A 19,200-nucleotide genomic window follows, 5' to 3' on the forward strand; every position below is an offset into this window, starting at 1 on the left:
CTTGCACTGACTCCAGCCGGGAAGAATTGAACCACTAACATCAGGATCCAGTTCCTGGATACATACACATAGTAGCAGCCCAGAGCTCCCACCTCTTCTCAACAGAGGGTTCCCACTCCTCCATCAGCTCTCACACCTGACCAGTGGGGGAAGAGGCAGGGAACAGACTCAGGATGTCCTAAAGGAATATGCTCCCCAAACTGTCAGGATACCATCCAGTCCCTCTTGCTTTCCATCCTCTTGCCAAGGGTCCCCAGAAGAAAAGCAGAACAGCCCCAGTCAATCTGTGACTGATCCTGCCCACTGCTCATCTCAGGGCTTTTTTTCTCTGTGTCCTGGAAAGCTCATGGATCAGGTTTGCATTTTGTGTTTGAAAACCCTCTTCTGCTAATTAGCAGATCTGGAAAGGGCCAGCCCTGAAGCCTAGAAATTACAATGTCCCTGGAGCTTCTCCAGACATTTCCCTTGCTGCAAATAATGACAAGTGAGGCTGGGGGAGTCACCAGAGGAGCAGGGTGGGTCAGGCTATGCGGTGTTCGGTGAGGACCTGGCTTCTGCCATATCAGGGAGCCAGACACATGATGGGAGGCTGGAAGCATCCCTGATGGCTTGCTGATGCATAGCCATCTGAAAGCAAAAGTGGGGCCAAACTAGTCCTCTCTGGTCCCACCCAAGGCCAGCCTCCTGGCCAGATCAAGGCTGCCTTCAGCAATACGCTCCTGCATTGTCTGGGACATGGGAAGACCCAGCAGTCCAAACCACCCATGGGATAACTGCCAGCCTCCAAGGCCTGCATAGAGGCTCTTTCCAGGGAGGAACACAGCACTTTGGCCACATGCAAGTGCCCAGAGATTTCACAGCTGTAAATCTGAAAGCTGACTGACTTCAAGAAACTGGACTTCGGAAGGAAAGGTCTTTTTCCTACCTAACACCAATGACTATCACATGAGGAGCTCAGACAACTAAGCTTCAGCACTGCTGTATGATTTGCGTTTGGATGCAGCAGACCCAGTGGTCCTGGCATAGTGAACAGCTTCCTCTGATTTTCCAAGGTGTCCTTGTGAGAGGGTTGCATCTGAAGAGTAACTAATGCCATGTATGAGTCAGCATAAAACAACGTGCAGCTGGGGAAGGAAACTCATTTCACTGTCATTTGGTCCTTTTGGCTTATGGGCTGCTGGGGTGGGAAAGATGAATCCAACACCCTTTGCGCTATGCTTATGCTGCTGCTGTTACCTTATGCCCACCCAACGAAAGTGAAGGGATGACTTAAGACACCAGCTGACCCCGCCACAAACCGAGGGCACAAGTGAGCAATAGACTCAAAATACCACTCTCTTATAGGTAATACTCTTCTGTAAATTACTTCTAACTAAAGGTTTATTATGCCAGCTATGCTGATAGAGCATGAAGCTGTTTGTTTAGTTGTGTTTGGTGCCTATGCTTGGAAACATGGCATTTCTGCAGCATCATTCAGCAGACCCAGGATGAACAGCAGCCAGGGCTGATGTGGAAAAGAACCACTAGACTTTATTTCCAAATGGCATTTATAAAAACAAACAAATGAAGACACAATGGAGATGCAGGAACGCATGGCCCATGGGGCGCAGCATGGCCAGGTCTGTGCCATCGGCAGCTGCAGAGCAAGCGGCCAACAGAGGGAAGAGAGGCAGATGAGGCAGCTCCTGGTCAGGTTCAGCAAAGGCGAGCCTGCTGCACCACCCAGACCCCCTACCCACCATCGCAGTTGCGTCAATTCAGTGCCAGGACTCCGAGACATGAAATTCAACCACTGACCTGGACTTTGCATCAGACTGGCATGGGAAAGCCAGGCCCTGCACTCCCAGCACAGGGGCTCATACCTGGAGGGCATCTCGGCAGATTTCCCATACTTGCTTCTCCCTCCAGCTCTCACCAGTGAAGAGAAACTCTTGGTCCATGAGATGCACCAGACAAATTCCCAGACAACCTCTGTTCTCTGCAGACTCCCAACATTGGCTTTTCTAGTCCACATGGTGTCTGCAGACAGTCTCGGTCCCACCTGCCCCTGCAGCAGGCACCAAAGGTCCTTATAGCAAGGACCTGATATCCTTCAGTCACCTGAGATCCAGCATGTGGCCTCACCATGAGAGTGTATGGGGCACATGGCAAGCCCAGAAGAAATGCAGTTCTGCTCCATCACAGCTCACACCGTGCTGGCTAATGCTATCCTCTGTGCTCTGTGCAGAAAATATCCCAACCCCCACCCCCAGATCTGTTTAATCCTTGAGCAGGCTTCTTACCTCCAAGCAGATAAATAAAACCAAAATATCTCCCTTCATACCACAGCATCACCAAAGTATACACAACTCCACATGCCTTTTCTACTGTGTCCCAGCCCCACAGTTGTTGCTCTGCAGGATCAGAGTCAGATGGACAGCTGGAAGAAGGATCAGCCCAGTCTGCAGTAGGGCACCACTAGCACCAAGCCTTGCTGGTCCTGGGAAGGGGGTGGCCAGCAGGGGAGCAGCCCTGCAGGGAAGTGCCTGTGGAACAAGACACCTTCACCCTGTAACAGGCCATTTGAGGGATCAATATGTTGAGGGATCTTCCTTTAGTCTACTCTTGTGCAGGTGGGGCAGAGGAAGAACAGACTCCAGCTTGGCAGACGAAGCAGCATGGGGAAGGCTGGGGAAAGGCTTTGTGAAAGCAATGCATCTAGCCAGAGACCGAGCTGAGGTGAACGCCTATCCTTCATCCATAGTGGCATTTGGAAAAGGCTTTGCATCCTTAATGCTTTGGGTGTTAGGACATACTGTTGGATTCCTTACTCTCAAGCCTATTTCTCTATGGAAGAAGAGCCCAGGGAAGACTGGGAAGCCCTGGGAGGTTGCAGTTAGCTCCTCAGATCCATCTCCTGGTAGCCAAATCTACAACCTGTGATTTTCATTCAACACGTTGCTGCGATGCTGGTGGTGGCTGGCTCTCATTGAAGACACACACATACATCAGTGCTGTTTGCACTGCTGTTGCAGTCCATTTCACTCCACTGGTCTAAAGTGCCCAAACTGGTGCAAGTCAAAAAGTGGCCACTCTCCCTCCTCCAGGTTGAAAAGCTTCCCTTATTTTCAGTCTTCTACTTCTCGAGGCTTTGCTTCCCCCCCACTGGCAGTATCCAAATGGGATGAAGGTATTTGCTGGGCAGTTTACTGTTGAGCAGGAGGTTTCTTGTGCAAATAAGTCAGTATCCCACAAAAGCACAAGAGCACCTCTGGGGAATGAGGAGATGCAAATGCACCCTGGAGATGTGGCTGAACTAGTGACCCTGGTACCATTCAGTGCATTTCAAGCCAGCTCCCAGTTCCTTATGATCCCTAGTGAAAATGCACCATGCTCCTCCACTATGTCTCCGTCCCAGCACACCGCTGACACTCCCTTGTGCACGCACCACGACACAGAGATGTTGGGCTATATATGACACCAAATGTTGCTCCAAGAACTTGAGATGAGGCCCCCAGGTAGGTCTACCACTATGTGGGAGAACAGCCTTAAAGCTGTATGTTGAAGGCCCATTGGGCTAAACACTGTACAAATACTTTTTGGTGGACAGATGAATGATCCTTGCTCCATGAGCTTACAGTCTACAAGAACAGTGCCACAGCTCCACCACTATACAGACATTACACATATTTACACTCACAAACATTTTGGTCCCAGCAGAACACGTCTTTCAGACCAATGGCCAAGCAATTGGCTCATCTAGGGGCAGGGACTTGACTGCTCACCTCTTTCTCTCAATTTGCAATGCCAGACCATTTCTAGCCATTATTCTTTCCACCTCTGGTTTGGATCTGCAGCCCCAGCACCCTCCTGTGGCCTACAGAAGAAAACATGATATCAAAACCAAGTCCTTTCCTGGCTGCCTGAGCGCTGGGGCCTGCAAGGGTGTCCCACATAGCCGAGGAAGTGATGGGTGCTGGGCCAGGCAGAGAAATGGGTAAGATGCTGGATGATGCTGGATGCAGCTCTCCCCCGTTTCGGCCTCACAAACTGTTGGCACTGTGCTCATTATCACCATGTTTGCAGCAGGACGAGAAGTGGGGAGGCAGACCCCTCCATCTTTGAGTAGAGGCGGCAGGGAGAAATCCAGACTACCATGATGCTGGGACATGTGTCTGACAAAGCTTTTCTGAGAGGAGATATTAGTCAGTTAGTTCATATCTCAATAAGGCACACCCTCCCCATCACCTCAGCCAGCGCAGGTCAGCATCCTATGGGTGGCCCCGGCTGACTCTCCAAAACCTTGCTGGATGACTCCATGTCTGGGTGCGCCCCTAGTGCAATGCCAGGAGACCCAGACAGAGACCTTGCAGAGCATACCTGCTCCTGCAAGGCTGCTGGATGGGTGCTTTAAGGCTTTGAAATATAAGGCGACTCTGAGGCTCACCAAGCACCCCAAAGCCCCTCTCCTTCACACTCCACAGACCCCAGCCCCCTGCGAGGCAATTCCTCAAGGCCATGGGGATGGAGAATGGGAATGCCCTGGGACCCAGGGGCACAGGGAAGCAGGAGAGGACAATGTTTCTACTGGGGTTTTGGAAAGCATCCTCAAGGGAATTCAGGTTCCTCCAGGATCATTTGCTTTTAACAAGCAAACAGACAAAGGCTGCTCGGTGTCCTAATTACATCTGTTAAAAACTTTAGCTAGGAAAAACATACCCTTGGTAAGTCCCTTCTCCATTTTTAACCATGTTTTCCATCCAAGAAATTAGAGACCGAGACTATGATTCAATAAACACCAGTGCATCACTTAGCTCTTCCCTTCCCCACCTTCCTTCTTCACTCCTGACCCCCCAGATAGTAAATTTACAGTTTGGGTGATTCTGTGCCAAGCCTCACAGAAGGCCAGCAGCTCAGCCCAAAAGCTGATTGTCCCTCCTAGGCTCCAGGCTCTCTGTGACATCCTCCAACTCATCCAGGATTTCGGAGAAAGACGGCCTCTTAAATGCTTCCACCTAGAACGAGAAGGGAAAGCTGAAGAGGACACCCCAGACAGGAGGTTGGTGCTCTGCAGCAGCTCTGCTGGTTCCCCCAAGGCTGGGCAATGGCATCCATCCATCATTACCACTGGTCTGGGTCACACACTGGTCAGTGGAGCCTTCTGGTATCACCACTTGGTGATCCAGGCCTGGGCAGCTGCAGAAAAGCAGCCGCAGGACAGGTCCCATGGTGCAGTACAGCTCAAGCAAAGGCAGCAAGATGCTAAAAACCAGCCTGACATACGCCGACCTGGATAGGACGTGGGAACTGCTCATCCCAAAGCCCACCCAAATGGTGCAGGGGCAGGCATTGTGCAGGGAAAGGCTGCAGGTAGGTATCAGGAGGGAGATGTATCATTCCCTGAGCTTTTTCATGACAGTCAGGATCTAACTGTCTTGTCTCCCTGATGCAGCTCATCCTCAGTGAGCTGTGATCCCCCAGCGCTCCCAGTGCCATCGGGGTGTACCCAAACTGAGAGATGTGGCCCGGGGCACCCCCATCCCGCGCACCCACTGTGCCATCCTGGGGCTGTGCCCTTTGTGCCTGACCCCATCAAGCCAGCCTGGGGAGCTGCATCAGAAACTTCCCAAACCTGCACATCACACAAGGGCGAAGAACAGCCCCAAGGGCCATTACTGGCAGAAGTCCGTTATTATATCAACTTGCATTAGGAAGCTGCCCGTCAGAGATACAAGACATCAACACTAAGCCAGTTGCTGACATGAATCGCTCCTCTGATTCAGGGCAAGTTATTCACACATCCTTGGGACCCATGCAAGGATTTACTTCCATTTGCTGCCTTGAGCTGCTAGCAATTAGGTGCATTATGATCACCCAGCTTCTCCACTCTGCCTGATTACTGCCTTTGTTTTTCTCTTCCTTTCAGAGATTAACCTGAATCCTTGCTTTCTCTCTGCTTTGCTTCCCGAGGCTTTGGGCAGCATGGGGAGACCCCTTGGCTTTCACAATTAGCTTTTATGCTAAAGCAAGAAAGGTTGGAGGACTATGCTCTGGTATCTGTAACGCCAGGGCTGGTAACAGCAAGGCAGTGCCCTCCACAGAGGATCAGCCAGGTGCCTCTGCCTGCAGCCTGGCTTAAGGAGGGACTGAACATCATCACCAACCTGCTTCCCACTCTGGGGTCGACATGCAAGGGAACAGGCAGGACCTTGGGTTGTTTCGGGCTGTAATACACAAAGTAAACACTTCTCCTAGGGGCAGAACTGCACAGTGGATGAAAGCATACTACTGAGCCCAGGAAGATCTCATCACTTCACAGCTCAAGTGGCAGAGCCCTGTGTGCTAGCATTAAAAGCAGCAGGTTCAAGCTCTCCAGGGTTCACAACAATTTTAGTCTCTGTCATACAAGTGTGATACATATCCAACAAAATCAAAGAAAAAAAAACCCTAGGAAGAATCTCACCCAACAACAGCTAGCAGCAAGGTCAATCACCCGCTTGGGGCATTCACTGATCATCCCTTGGAAGGCAGCAACATCCAAGCCATAATCCTGTGAGGAAGGGGGAAGAGTATGTAGAAAAGACTTCAGTTATAAAGTCCTTTAAAAGCTCTTCATCCTTCTGAAGGTGTTAAAGCACAAAATGGTCATGGTTTAAAGCTTTTGGGGTCTCCATCACAGCTATTTTACTGATGGCAATGCAAAGGTACCAGGGCAACATCAGCTCTGGCAGGGCACAGATGGTAAATCATTAGCAGTGCTGGGAGACTGCAGCATTCTTCAGCTTGCTCTGTGCTATCCCTGAGGAGCAGTATGTGTCCTCCTGGAAAAGCTCAGACTAAGGCAACAAGAGCCACAAAAGTGGAAACCAGCAGAGGAAGCAGCACCAGGTGCTGAGTAGTGGCTGCTGAGGACAGGAACTGAGAGTCAAAGGGATCCAGCCAGCTGCTTCCATAACTACAGCTTTGTCCCTCCAGACTTCAGACTCTCCAATATGTAATTCTCTTTCATCTTGTGAACACAGATGGAGTGTTACTTCCTGTTCAGTCTCAGAGAAACATGGAACAATCTCTGGTCACTGCAGGTTCTTTGCATTGCTCCTTGGAAAGAAGCAATTTGTTGTTTTCCTGCTGGATTTTTCATCCCTGTTCAGGATAAACTTTCCCTTCCCACTTTGTGGAAGGGAAATGTTGCAAATGTTGAAACAAAAAAGCCCGTGTTTTTAGGAAAGCCCACTGTCTCCACATGAACTGTGTATTAACTGCAATGTATTTGAAAATAAACATTTGTGATGAAAGTTGTGTTTAACCTGCCACTTCAATGGGGAAGCGGAAATGTCAAAGCGAAATGAAGTATTTGGAATTAAGCTCTTTAAACAGAAGTACTTCATCTCAAATTGTTGATCTAACAAAAGTTTTGAAACTATAGATGCACTGAACTCTTGTGCAGTGAATATTTTGAGATCAGATTTTCTCATGGAAAAACCTCTAGAGAGAAACCTGAGTGTGAACACATACACGTGTGTACAGGTCTGTCTGGTCCAGAGAGAAGCCACAATCTGATACCATGGAGAAAACGCCATTAGATTTGACTGTAGGAATCATTACCTGAGTCCTGGGAAGCACTTCAGGGTCAGCTGGGATCCTGCCCAGGATTTCACAGAGGACAATGCCAAAGGAAAACACATCCACCTGCAGAAGGGGTGGGAGAGCAGGAGGTGGGACAGAGCATGCACAGAAGCAAAGCATGAGAAAGGAGAGTACCAACGACAAGGTCCTTCCCTGAGTTATGCAAAAGCCCATCAAAAAAGCCCATCGGAGATGGAGGCACCAAACCCCTAAACTTCTTCTGGGCTTCTGAACCCACCCAGAAACACCACAGCCCCACTTGGAGTCCAGCCTCATCTTCGGGAAGCCTGGCCCCGTGCTTTTGTTCAATGTGTCTGGTGCTTCTACCACAGCTCTGGCACCCTCCATAGACCCTGCAACAGGCTCATCGGGCTGTAACTCATGCAGCATCTTCCTCAGAGAGGCTTCACTGTTTTTGTCCATGGCAGCAATCCATTTCCCTAGAAGATTAACTTAACAAGGCCACATAACAAACTTCCAAGCTGCTAAGCAGAGCATTACTGAGCAAAAGTCCGGGTAGCAGGGCAATGTTTCCCAGGGAAGGAGGGATGGGCTTTTCTGCTGGTGGGACATGTCACCAGCAAGCAGAGGAGACATCTCCCATGGTTGTTCGGGAGCTCCGAGGATGAACAAGGAGTGGGGAAGCAGTGCCATACCTTCCGGTCATAGGGCTCTCCCCGCAGCATCTCAGGAGCCATCCAGAAAGCAGAACCCACCAGAGACAGCTTCCTCTCCACATCCTTCACAGGCAGCTCCACCACCTCCCTGGCCAGCCCAAAGTCAGTCACCAGCGCCTCGCGACCCCGTGGCATCAGTCGAATGAGGCAGTTCTGAAAGGAGCCCACGGGGCATGGCATGAGACTCCCAGTGAGGAAAGGCTTGAACACTTCACTGAGCAGCACCTCATCAGCCCTCAGCCCCACCTTGCCATTACAGGCTCTCCCCTCACCAGAGACATGCATCCTGGCAGCACACATGGAGTGCGCAGGGCAGATTAGGGGTGGACTGATCACATCTGAAACCAGGAAAAGTCCTTTGTAGAAGGACAAAGACTGTTGTTTGTTCAACAAACATGATCCACTACCTTTTATCTGAAAGAGACCTTGAAATGTGCACGTTGACCTTATTCACCATGCAGCTGAAGGTGGGCAGGACTACAGCCAGAGCCCTTCTCACTGCCCATGGCTACGCTCCCCTAACACAGCTTTCTAGAGGAATTCCTATAAAGCTATCTTAAGGTTTCTCAAAACCTCAGCAGTTTCAGCCTGTTCAGTTCCCCAGGATTTCCTCCTCAGCATCTGCTCCCAGGGAACTAGCAGAAATGACAGGCATCTTCTCCAGATGGCTTACTAACAACTAGATTTCAAGTGAGCACATACACACTTCTCTCCTGTATCTTCAGCCATCATCACTGCAGGTTTCCTAGGTTTTCCTGGGGAAGGATGAATTTCTTTCAGGGTTGAGCCACCACAGAGAGACAGAAGGGACAGGCAGGGACCTCCAGCACTTTCCACAAGCAGATCTGGGAAGCTCCTGAGCTCATCAGTCAGCACCAAATAGCAAATTACATCTCACCTGACTTCAGAGAACACCAGCCAAGAAACCTGTGGTCAGAGTGAACCAGGCTCTTGCCTTGTCCTTGCCTGGTGTTTGCGATTTCATGGGTAGTAACTGAGCCAAGTAAACAGCCTGAGATTACAAAGGTGAGTTTCATTCCTGTGCTGATGTCTCTCAAGACTGTAACGCTTGACTGGCTTCCCCACTGCCAACCTTCATCAATATTTCAAGTTTCTCTTAAAAAGCTCACAGAGCACCAACAAAAATGGCTTGTAACAGATACACCACTACTTATTCAGTATCAACTGCAAGGACTTGTGGGCTCCATTTCCATGAATCACCAAGCCAGCCTCTGGCGTTAGCTGACACAGATATGGTCCAGGCTGGTGGCCAACCCCTCAGCTCACGTTCCCTGTGATATCATGGACACGCTGCAGATCCACCTGAGGTTTGGTTTGGAAAGTTTTGCCCAAGAGAGATCAACAAGGGACTGCCCCACCATGTTCCTATTGCCATACCAGTGGCAGAGGAAGAGCCACATCAAAGCCCCATGGACTAATGTGAGAATGGCAAAGCCCCAGCGCTGTTCCTGTCCCCATCAAGGAGCATGAACCCACGCTGAGGGAAGCAGCCTCCCAGCCAGATGGCCAATACACCAGGAACATGATGTGCCTTTGCATTACACCCAAAGCCTGTCTCCAGATGCCAGTCTTCACAGCTGGCATGCTGCCAGCATGTGAAACCCGTGGAGGTGACCATCCTAAAATTGGTGACCTGGACCCTCTGGATCAAGGAAAAACAACTTCCCTGCACTTGCAGGGAAGAACACACACATCTCCTGAGCTCTGCTGGTGCTCTGCGCACAGACAGGGACCATCTCACACGTCACTTGCTCCCAGAGTCCGTGACCAGCTCCTGTTAGCAACAGCTTCCTCCTTGCTGTGAGCAGGAAAGAAAATCTCTAAATCTGGCAGAGCTTCTCCTGCAACTGTAGGCAAAGAAAACCATGTGCAATCCTTCACACATTTCCATCTGTTTTCTTTTCTGACAGCAACAACACTAGGAGCAATATATTTTTATCTCTCTCTGGGTCTCCTGCTTGGCAAGCGATGAATGCAATGTAATGACAGGTTTTATCAAGAAAGCTTGCCTGCAGAGGGATTAGCATAGAGCAGAGGACCAGCATGAGGCCTGAGGCCTCCTGGTTACAGCCCTAAGGGGTCCCTGTACGGCCCCCTAACACAGTTGCCTTCAGCAGTTCAGGGGCGATGTCCCCTTTCCAGCTGTGTACCTTGGAGTTGAGATCTCGGTGGTAGATGTTCTTGGAGTGCAGGTAGATCATTCCTCTGGTGATGTCAGAAGCTAAGTCCACTTTTTCCTTCCATGTCAAACCAATGTCTTTGCTGGCCAGGAGCTCCTCCAGGCAACCTCCATTCACGTACTGTGAACAGAGACAAAAAGCAGGTGGCTGTGCGGCTGGGCACAGGCTCCCCTGGAGCTTCCCAGGTGCTGAACCCTCCCTTGCCAACTCAGGAGCCCCTCCTTCAGGATGGAGGTTGGGAATGCCACCGCATGTAGGACATAGGGGCCCCTGTGTGTGGTACAGTGCAACTACCCATCCTGGCACAGCAAGTCACTGCCGGTCTCTGGGCTCTGCTCCGCTGCAGGGACAGCTGTATAAGCCAGCCACGGTCTTCAGTCACAGGCAGCGAACTAGAGGCAAAAAGCCTGGCAGCGGCTCAGTCACTGACCGCACAGGAACAAGGTAAGACCTCCCCAGTACCAGCCCAGACTTTTCCATTAGACCACACCACCACCCCAGAGCCACCCTGGAGATCCTGCCACTCTCTGTCTGCTTTACTTTCTACTCCTGCCCTCCATCCCTGGCTCCTCTTTTCCCCGCCAGCTGGCCCATTCTGGCCCTTTGGTGGTACCGAGCCAACCTGAAACACTTTTTGGCTGTCCTGCCTGAATCTCATGGCCCTGCAGTCACTGTGCCCCACACTCCAGCTGTGAACAGCTGTGGGGCAGAAAGGACCAGAAGCCCCTCTGAGGCAACCTTGCTAGTCCAGACCCACTCACAGGCACAGGAGTCAGAGGCATAGATATGCGTTACAGGATATCTGCCATCCTCCCTGCCAAAGAACCTCAGGGTCCTTGCCTGCCCACAGCACACTTACAAACAAGGAACCTTTACCTCCAGAATGGGGTACAGTTTGTCATCCTTCACACATATCCCAAGGTATCTAAGCAGAAGAACACAGACACAAAAAATAAAAAAGAAAAGAAGCCATCAAGGTTCAGCTCAATCCCTCATCACAGAACTGCGTTAGAGACACCAAGCCAACTCCAGCCCCTGCCAGTGCCCTCTGCTCATGGCTGTAGGATGTACCGACCTAACGATGTTGGGGTGGGACAGCTTCTGCAGCAGGCTGATCTCACGCACAATCACCTCTTGGTCCACGTCGTTCTTGTAGATCTTCACCACCATCACCTTACAAGCAGCAGCCTGAGTCACCTGGAGGCAAGGTCGGAGCAGGACATCTCTTAGCTTCCAGAGGTCTGCCAGCCCCTCTGGACAACAGCATCCCTTCCCAACCAAGGGCTTGAATCTCATTTCCCTGCTGCCCAGAGCTTTGCACAGTCATTTGCACAAGTGCAAGCTGCTGTCCCTTCCACATAAGCTCCACTCCAGTGATGCCTGCCTGGGTGGCTGGGGACAGCTAGGTCCCTCCTGTCCCAACACATCACAACACTATTTCTCTGCCAAAATTTGTGTGTTCCCTGGGCTGGAGCAGTTTCTCAGCCCACACTGGGTTATCATAGAGCTGGCCTTCTTCCCTCCAATGCCTTGCATTCAATGTCCCTTCCCAGCCTGCCCCATATCTCCATCCCTCTTTCCTACCTGGGTCTGATCACTGCGCAAGGCTGCTGGCCACACTCCTCATCCCCAGTTCTTTCTGTACCCCTGGCCACAGCCAGCCACCCTCCACCCAGTTTCTGCCAGATGGACACAACAAAGTGCAGAGCCAGCTCATCTCTCCCCCACATCCCAGGGCGGAGGTCCCGTGTCTGCTTCCCAGCCACATGCTAAACTGAACCTCTGCTATGGATTACCACCAGACATTTCATTCCTAGGGCTTCCCCCAGGCAGGGACACTGGAAGCTAAAGAACAGAAAAGAAAATGCTTTTCCCCGACCTTACAACACTGAACAGACTGAACAGGCATTTTTAGGAGGAAATTTGCTGTCCCCTGTGGAGGCACCAGGGTTGGGCAGTACTGAATGCAGGGGTTTCACGCAGGCTACAGGATATGCAGGGGTCCCCTGGCTCTCAGCCCTGACAGAACCATCCAGGGCCCCTGCACTGCAGCTCATGTTATCTAGGTTGACGATCCAAGTAGCAGTTACCAGACCACATCACAGAGCATTGGTGGTACTTTAACATTTCCATCCTCAATTAACATCTGTTTTAAGGAGAACCATGTATCAGGTGTGATCCACACTGATGTCCTGACAGCTCCCCCAGGGCTAGCAGAGACTCCAGCTGTGTGTTTAATTTTCCTTCATTTTGAGGTTTATGGGAGTTTGTTTGTTTGTTTTAAGGGAAAAATAGTTTAGACAAAGCATAAGCTGGCTTAAGAGCAGCACTCAGAGTCCCAAAGTGTCACCCATTGCTCTCTGTCATGGTTTTTGTACAGATAGGGTTACTAGCCCGGGTGAAGACAACAAAGAGCTGCATGTAAGACCTAGCTGGGCTGGAAGGAGAGAAAGTTCATTATAATCAGGGTCACAAAACAAACTGTCTTGGGAGCAACGTGAACTGCTGCTTCCTTTCTGAAGGAATTCAACCTGATAGTTGTTATTGTTGGAATAACTCTTGCCTCTCTACTCAAGCAGGTCATGAGGAAGGCAGGGCTCCAACACCCTCACCTGATGGGACTTCACAACCACAGACTGTGGGTCACTAATCAGATGTAACTGATTATTAACTATAATAGCACAGATGTAAATATAAGAGATGCTATCAATCATCTTTGCCCAAAGACTGAGTGCCCTTATGCCCAGGACAGAGTACAGGGAGCAGCTGAAATCTGGAAGATCTGAAAAACTTTCAGAAGAGCTAATACTGAGTTTCAGTGAGACCTTTTAGCTCTGCACAAACTCTGATGGAGACACTGAGCTACACTGAGCTTCCAGGTGAGATTGCATGTCCCAGCTGGACACCTGCAGAGTTCACAAACACTGCCTGGGCTGGTGGAGTTCGTGAGCGCTGAAGGGGTTCCTGTCCACAGGGCAATGCAAAGTCCAGCCTGGTCTGGAGAAGAAATGACCGAAAAGCAAGGGTAGACCCGCATCCCAAAAAAAGTAGTGGGAGAAACGGGCAAAAGTAATGGGCTCAGAAGGCCTCTTCCGAGACCACAGCCCCTAAGACTTTGCTCTGGCCAACCTGGAGCAGCCCTTGGTCTGCTCTGAATTATGCAAAGTGTCCAGTTTTGTCCTGGATCAGTGTGAATCAGGGAAGTGCAGAGGGGCCTCCAAGGTATTCTCATTTCATGCTAATGAGTGATGAAGGGTAAAGATCTGGTGTCAGCCTTGAATGGAAAAATAAAGGTGAAAATCTGGTACTGGAAAGTTGTAGAAAAACAGGGAGTGGGACTGTGCTTCCTAACGTGTATGAAACCTTTTGACGGCCAACAGAGAAAGAGGTTGCTCAGAGGTTCCCTTTGGGCAATGTCTTAAACCAGCCTCAGAAAAAAGAAGTCACGCTGCATTTCTCTCCCGCTTTTGAGCACCTCAGACCTCTATGTATGAGAGCTGCCAATGAAAGAAGCTTTATGCTTTCCCCAAGAGAAACTCATACTTGAATAGCGCCTTATTGCACATCAGAAAACAGGCACAGAAAGAGGGAAAGTACCTTGTGTCCAGGTCATGCAATACATAACCCACAGAGCAGAAGACTGTGCCCAGACCTCTTGAGTCTGAGTCACCAAGTAGAACCAAGTGAATCCTCCTTCCTCAGCCAACCCACATATAACAACTCCTGAGAACGGGCTTAACCAAAGGACAAAGGATGGCAAAAGCAACAAGCAGCCAGCACAGGCAGTGCCAGCACTTTGGGGAGCCTATGTCCTTGCTGCAGGAGCACTTTGGAAGACAGCATCTGTTGGCAAAGAGCTTCAAAGGACCATCGCCACTGATGCTTCACAGCAGGAGTGCTGCTGTTCAGGGCTACAAGTCCACAGGGGACTGGCTGACCCAAGAGGACCATGAGTCATCAGAGCACTCAGTTACAGTTGTGCTTGAGTCGCCAGACAAATGTCAAGCCCCCCACAAAGGGCTGTCCTTACCCCTGAGTCCTCCACTGTCTTCTGACTATTTGACCCATAGCATTTCATTCAAACTTTATTTTTTTTACATTTCTTTTTCTGCTGCTACTTCAAGAAGTTATTTCATTTTCATTCAAGATCCATGTCTCCAGCCTGCCTACTGCTGGAATTTCATTCACTGCCAGGGCAGGAGGAAAATGTCACGCACAGAGGAAACAGCAACTGTTACTATGAAAATCTGCTAGATAAAGGAAAGAGAAAGCAATGGCAACAGCAAGCTGCATAGGTGGGGAAAGCAATTACTAGAGGGAGCCTGTGGTGGGGAGAGGTATTTGTCATGTATTGCTCCAGTCTGCAGAGAGCTGCCATAGACCTTTGGCTGGAGATTCCCTTTGAACAGCTTTAGTGCATTGTCCCTGGACCTGAAGTTCACCCAAAGGCTTTATCACAGCACCAAGGCCAGATGTAGCAGAGGAGGAGACAGAGCCTTAAGAAAGCAACATGGATTTATCTATCTGACTTGCATATTTTCTGCAGTTCCATGGCCAGATCCTGCCAGTCTGGCTCCATTAGTTTCAACTGGCCACATGTGCTTACACCAGCTAGGGATCTCACCCAGAATATGTCGGAGCACTTCTCTGGCAGAAGAATCTTATGCTGGCCCAGGAGAAATGTGCAGTCATGATTTTTACTGTGGGGCCGGTCAAGCTAAGGAGCTGAAGGCAATGGTAGAGTCAGGCCCAACTTTTTCCACTGGATCTGTCTCATGTCCCAACAACCAAGACCAGTGTCAGCAACCACATTCGGGAGGGCTGCTGGGAGGAGCGATAAGGCAAGTCCCATCCACTCCCCCCAGATAAGCAGTGGCCCTCCTGGGCTGAGGAGCAGCATTGGAGGGGGAGCAAAGCTAGCAGCACCCCGGATCCTGTGCTTGCTCAGAGAGGGTTAAACAAACTCCCACACCAGTGGAGCCTGGTGCAGGGAGTGACTCACAACAGCCCCAGTGAGAAAAGCAGTTTTGCTTTGGTGACATACCATCCACATCCTGCACCGGCTTGCAGGGAGCCACGAGTCTCCTGAAATGAAGGCAGCAGAGGCAGAAGTGGACAGACCAGAAGCCTGTCGCAGCCTGACCCTGCCCCAGATCCCCTGCTCTTCCACAGCATCACTGTAACGCAGGGCAGCAGCCAGAGAGGGGTGACAGCACTGGCATCTCCATGGGGTATGGGTGGCATGTATTCTAGGACACACACGCAGCTTAATTTTACATTATTTTTCTCTATATATTTTGCTACAGTTCTGACAACAAAACCTGCACAGAGCATAAATATCCCCTAATCTCATCCAATACCCAGTTTAGCTCCCTGACAAGCGTGTTGTATGGCTAGATGACAGTATCAATGAACATTCATTGATCAAGTCCTCCCATCTCCTTTTTCACTATGGAAGGGGAGATGTGCATCAAAGGTGATGTACTAGGTGCGCAGTGGGGGGGGTGTCCTTTCCTCCCTCACCCCATCCAACTGGCCAGAGTGAGCTGGGAGGGATGAAGATGAGGAAATAAGCTCAGGAACAGGTTCTTCAGGTGAGGCACCATCTACACAACCTCAGCAGCCATTCAGCTGCTCTCACACAGGTTGTGGGCTGCCTGCATGTCAGTTTACCTTGTAGACCTTGGAGAAGAAGCCGCTGCCTATCAGCTCGGCGTTGAAGTTTTCCCAGAACTCCAGCTTCCTGACAGCCGTGCGCAGCCTCTGCCAGCGGTCCACGTGGTAGTAGGTGTCAGACGACTCACCATAGTACTGCATGGGGTTGGAGGGCTCCGATGCAATCAGCCCTGCCTCGCACATCATGGGGGCAGCAGCTATAACACAGTGTATTTCACAGTGAGCCAACAGCAGCATTTGGACATCAAACAAATACCTGCACTAGAGACCAGGACTGGATGAAGCCTCAGGAACAGGGGGAGAGGAGACGAGGCACTGAGATGATACACCCTGCAGCACATGTTGCACTGGGAAGCACCCATGGGCACTGTCTCCTAGATAAGTCACCCTGGGCTTAGGTCTGCCTTATGCAGGTTGTATTTGGACTTCTTTAGACTAGGACTTAAAGATGTCAAATTAGCATATATTCATTTATAACTTCTAAAGGTTTACAATAGATAGGATGCATCACCTTCAACACATGATAGTGCAGCCCAGGAAAAGTCCAGGGCACTCAGTCTTGCTCAGCCAGCTTATGCTGGGTTAAAAGCCACTGTGTCTAAATTTGGCTTTTAGCATAGGTCACGTGCCACATACTAATGCCACATCCACTACCCCAGAGCTCTAGACAGGGCTTAGCTACTATTGCAGAGGGTCATGGCCTGAGTGTGCTAGCAGGAAACAGTCTTAAAAGGATCTTCACTCAGCAGGTGCCTACAGTTCATTATAAGCCCTAAGGAATCACGGAATAAGGAAATGCCCCAGCAACCCTCCTCCTGTCTGTGTATCCCGAATTTGACTGCAAGCCCCAAATGCCTCTGCTAAATTGTCTTCCTATTCCACTGCTCTGATTCCCCTTTCTGTCTTTTATAGCACCAGGCTCACACTCTTCTAAAGCTATATGCCATCCTTCCCCTTCTGCCACATCATTTGCCTCTAGTTACATCCAAAAATGCAAAGGAGGCAAATCCAGTGGAAAATTGGCTTCTGACACCTTAAGTGAGGCAAATAAGGCACCTACTTCTGGATAATTGTAAACAACCATTGGTAAGCTACAAAGCTGCCTGAGCACCTTCCACTTGCAGCATGTGCTCAGATTCCTGGGTGCCTGGCAAGCTGCTTTGCCAGACTGTCACCAGATGAGACAACGGTCAACAAAGGGTAATTTCTTCAATGCTTCCAACTGAAGCAAAGCTAAGATCTGCCCTCCCTAAGTTTCTGTCCTAGGTCTTGCACCAAACAAGAAGCTGTATCAGCATCCCTTGATCCTGTGCATTATTTCATGGCTACTTTGCTTCTACAGGGCGAGGCAAAAATCTGCACCGAGATGTGCATAAAGTATTTGCACCAGCTACCTCATCCACCCACAGTCCAGCAAAGATCCAAAGAGAGAGCTGCCAGACGGGGACAGAGAGATGTGGTGGCAGGGCTAAGCAGGGCAGGGGACTGAGAGAGCTGAGGGCTGGGACATGGGGCAGGCAGGCAGCCAGTACCGAGCAGGGCAGGGATCCCTGACACAAACAGCAGGCAAGCTCCAGGCTGAGACTCAAGGAGCTGCAACACAGGGGAACAACAAAACAAACTTCTGAAAGCAGCCAGACCCCAAAGTTCCCACCACAGGACAGTCCCACACAGACTGCAGGAATCCAGCCCCAGCAAAAACAACATGACACATGGGCTCCTACCCGACTGCATGGCAAACGCCTGCAGGACCAAAGCCCCAAAACTGCTCATGAACAGCAGAACCCGTGGCCATGATTGGTGGAGAGCACTCGGATCAGGCAGGACATGTGAAAGAGGTTACAGGGTGACACAGCTTTACCCCTGCTCTGACCCAAGGACAGGCAACCAAGGAACATCCCATGATGGGATGCAGCTGCAGGGACTGGAGGTTTTTGCCTTGGGATGGTCACTGCTCCTGACAGCCAGCACCATCGGAAACGCAGCCGCGCCTGGCCCCCTCCCATCCAGCCTGCACCCAGGCACCACACACTGGCACAAGGGAAGAGGCTCGTGCAGAAGCAGGGGACAGGACTCGCATCAATCACACTCAGCACTGCTAAAGCCACCCCACTCTGGCTGTGTCGCTGAAGGCATTACCTTCCCGCAGGGACGATTCTGCAAGGATCTCTCTCCCTGGTGTGCAAAACTGCCCAGCTTTTGCAGGGCTTGGGGCACGGGTGCAGCAGGGCAAGGCACCAGCACAAACTCGTGGCAGGGTGCAGCAAAGGGCTTTTGTTGCCCAAGGCCATGCTCAGCATGCAGGGCCATGGAGCAGGAAGGCAGACACAGGAGGAGCTGCAGCTCCAGGCCAAGCAAGTGGTGCTTCACACTCAGTTAGCGAGACACAGAGGAGCTCCTCCACATCCTGCACAACTGGGCAGGACGTAAGGGGATGATGACAGGGTCTGACAGATCCTGCTGACCCTGAACTGCCAATGGAACATGGAAAAGGAATGGCAAAGGGTCACCCTGAGCATTGGACCCATCTTTGAGAATGCACTCTCAGGGTTTACCCACTCCTGTGCCCAATCCTGGGACACAGGTTTGCCCTCTCCTGTTGTGTGGATGGCAAAACAGTAACACAGTAAGCTACGGCCTCACCCTGGTGTGCCAGTCACTCACTGGCAGAGCTGTGGTGAGCACCCCCCCGACGGCTGCTCTAGCCACCAGACACACACTTAACCCAGCAGGCTCCGAAAGCCTCTCCCTCCATTTAGCACACTTCAATAACAAAAGAAAGAGGAGCCCTGATACCCAGCCACCTTGGAGCCCCTTCTGCCTGCAGGGTGACCCGGGCACAGGCATGACAGGTCCCCTTGGGCAAGGCAGGCTGCCTGAGGCTGCCTCTTCCACAGGGAATGGTTTCTTTTCAGAGGCCTCTCTGTTCAGTGCTTTTCCCACATACCATCTCCTCCCGCCATGACCTAGTTCATCAATTGCCTCTTTGTCCAGTAAAGAATCCCTGCAGCATCCCCAGCACGCCGGGAACGGCCCCTCGC

General features: G+C 50.9%; 1 protein-coding gene across 2 annotated transcripts in view; it reads right to left on the minus strand.

The window, feature by feature from the left end:
- Positions 1-1,510: 1,510 nt before the first annotated feature.
- Positions 1,511-19,200, minus strand: part of LOC115334750 (dual specificity testis-specific protein kinase 2-like) — a 32,754-nt gene continuing 15,064 nt past the window's right edge. For both annotated transcript variants that reach the window (XM_029999337.2, XM_029999338.2), the window contains exons 2-9: positions 16,157-16,356; positions 11,559-11,680; positions 11,360-11,408; positions 10,454-10,603; positions 8,262-8,435; positions 7,585-7,668; positions 6,443-6,529; positions 1,511-4,994 (exon numbers count right to left, since the gene is read on the minus strand). In XM_029999337.2, coding sequence (XP_029855197.1) covers positions 4,893-4,994; positions 6,443-6,529; positions 7,585-7,668; positions 8,262-8,435; positions 10,454-10,603; positions 11,360-11,408; positions 11,559-11,680; positions 16,157-16,345 — 957 coding nt within the window. In that variant the 5' untranslated portion in view covers positions 16,346-16,356 and the 3' untranslated portion in view covers positions 1,511-4,892. The remainder of the gene's footprint in view (positions 4,995-6,442; positions 6,530-7,584; positions 7,669-8,261; positions 8,436-10,453; positions 10,604-11,359; positions 11,409-11,558; positions 11,681-16,156; positions 16,357-19,200) is intronic.

This window comes from Aquila chrysaetos, chromosome 24, assembly GCF_900496995.4.
Source record: "Aquila chrysaetos chrysaetos chromosome 24, bAquChr1.4, whole genome shotgun sequence".
Lineage (NCBI taxonomy): Eukaryota > Metazoa > Chordata > Aves > Accipitriformes > Accipitridae > Aquila > Aquila chrysaetos.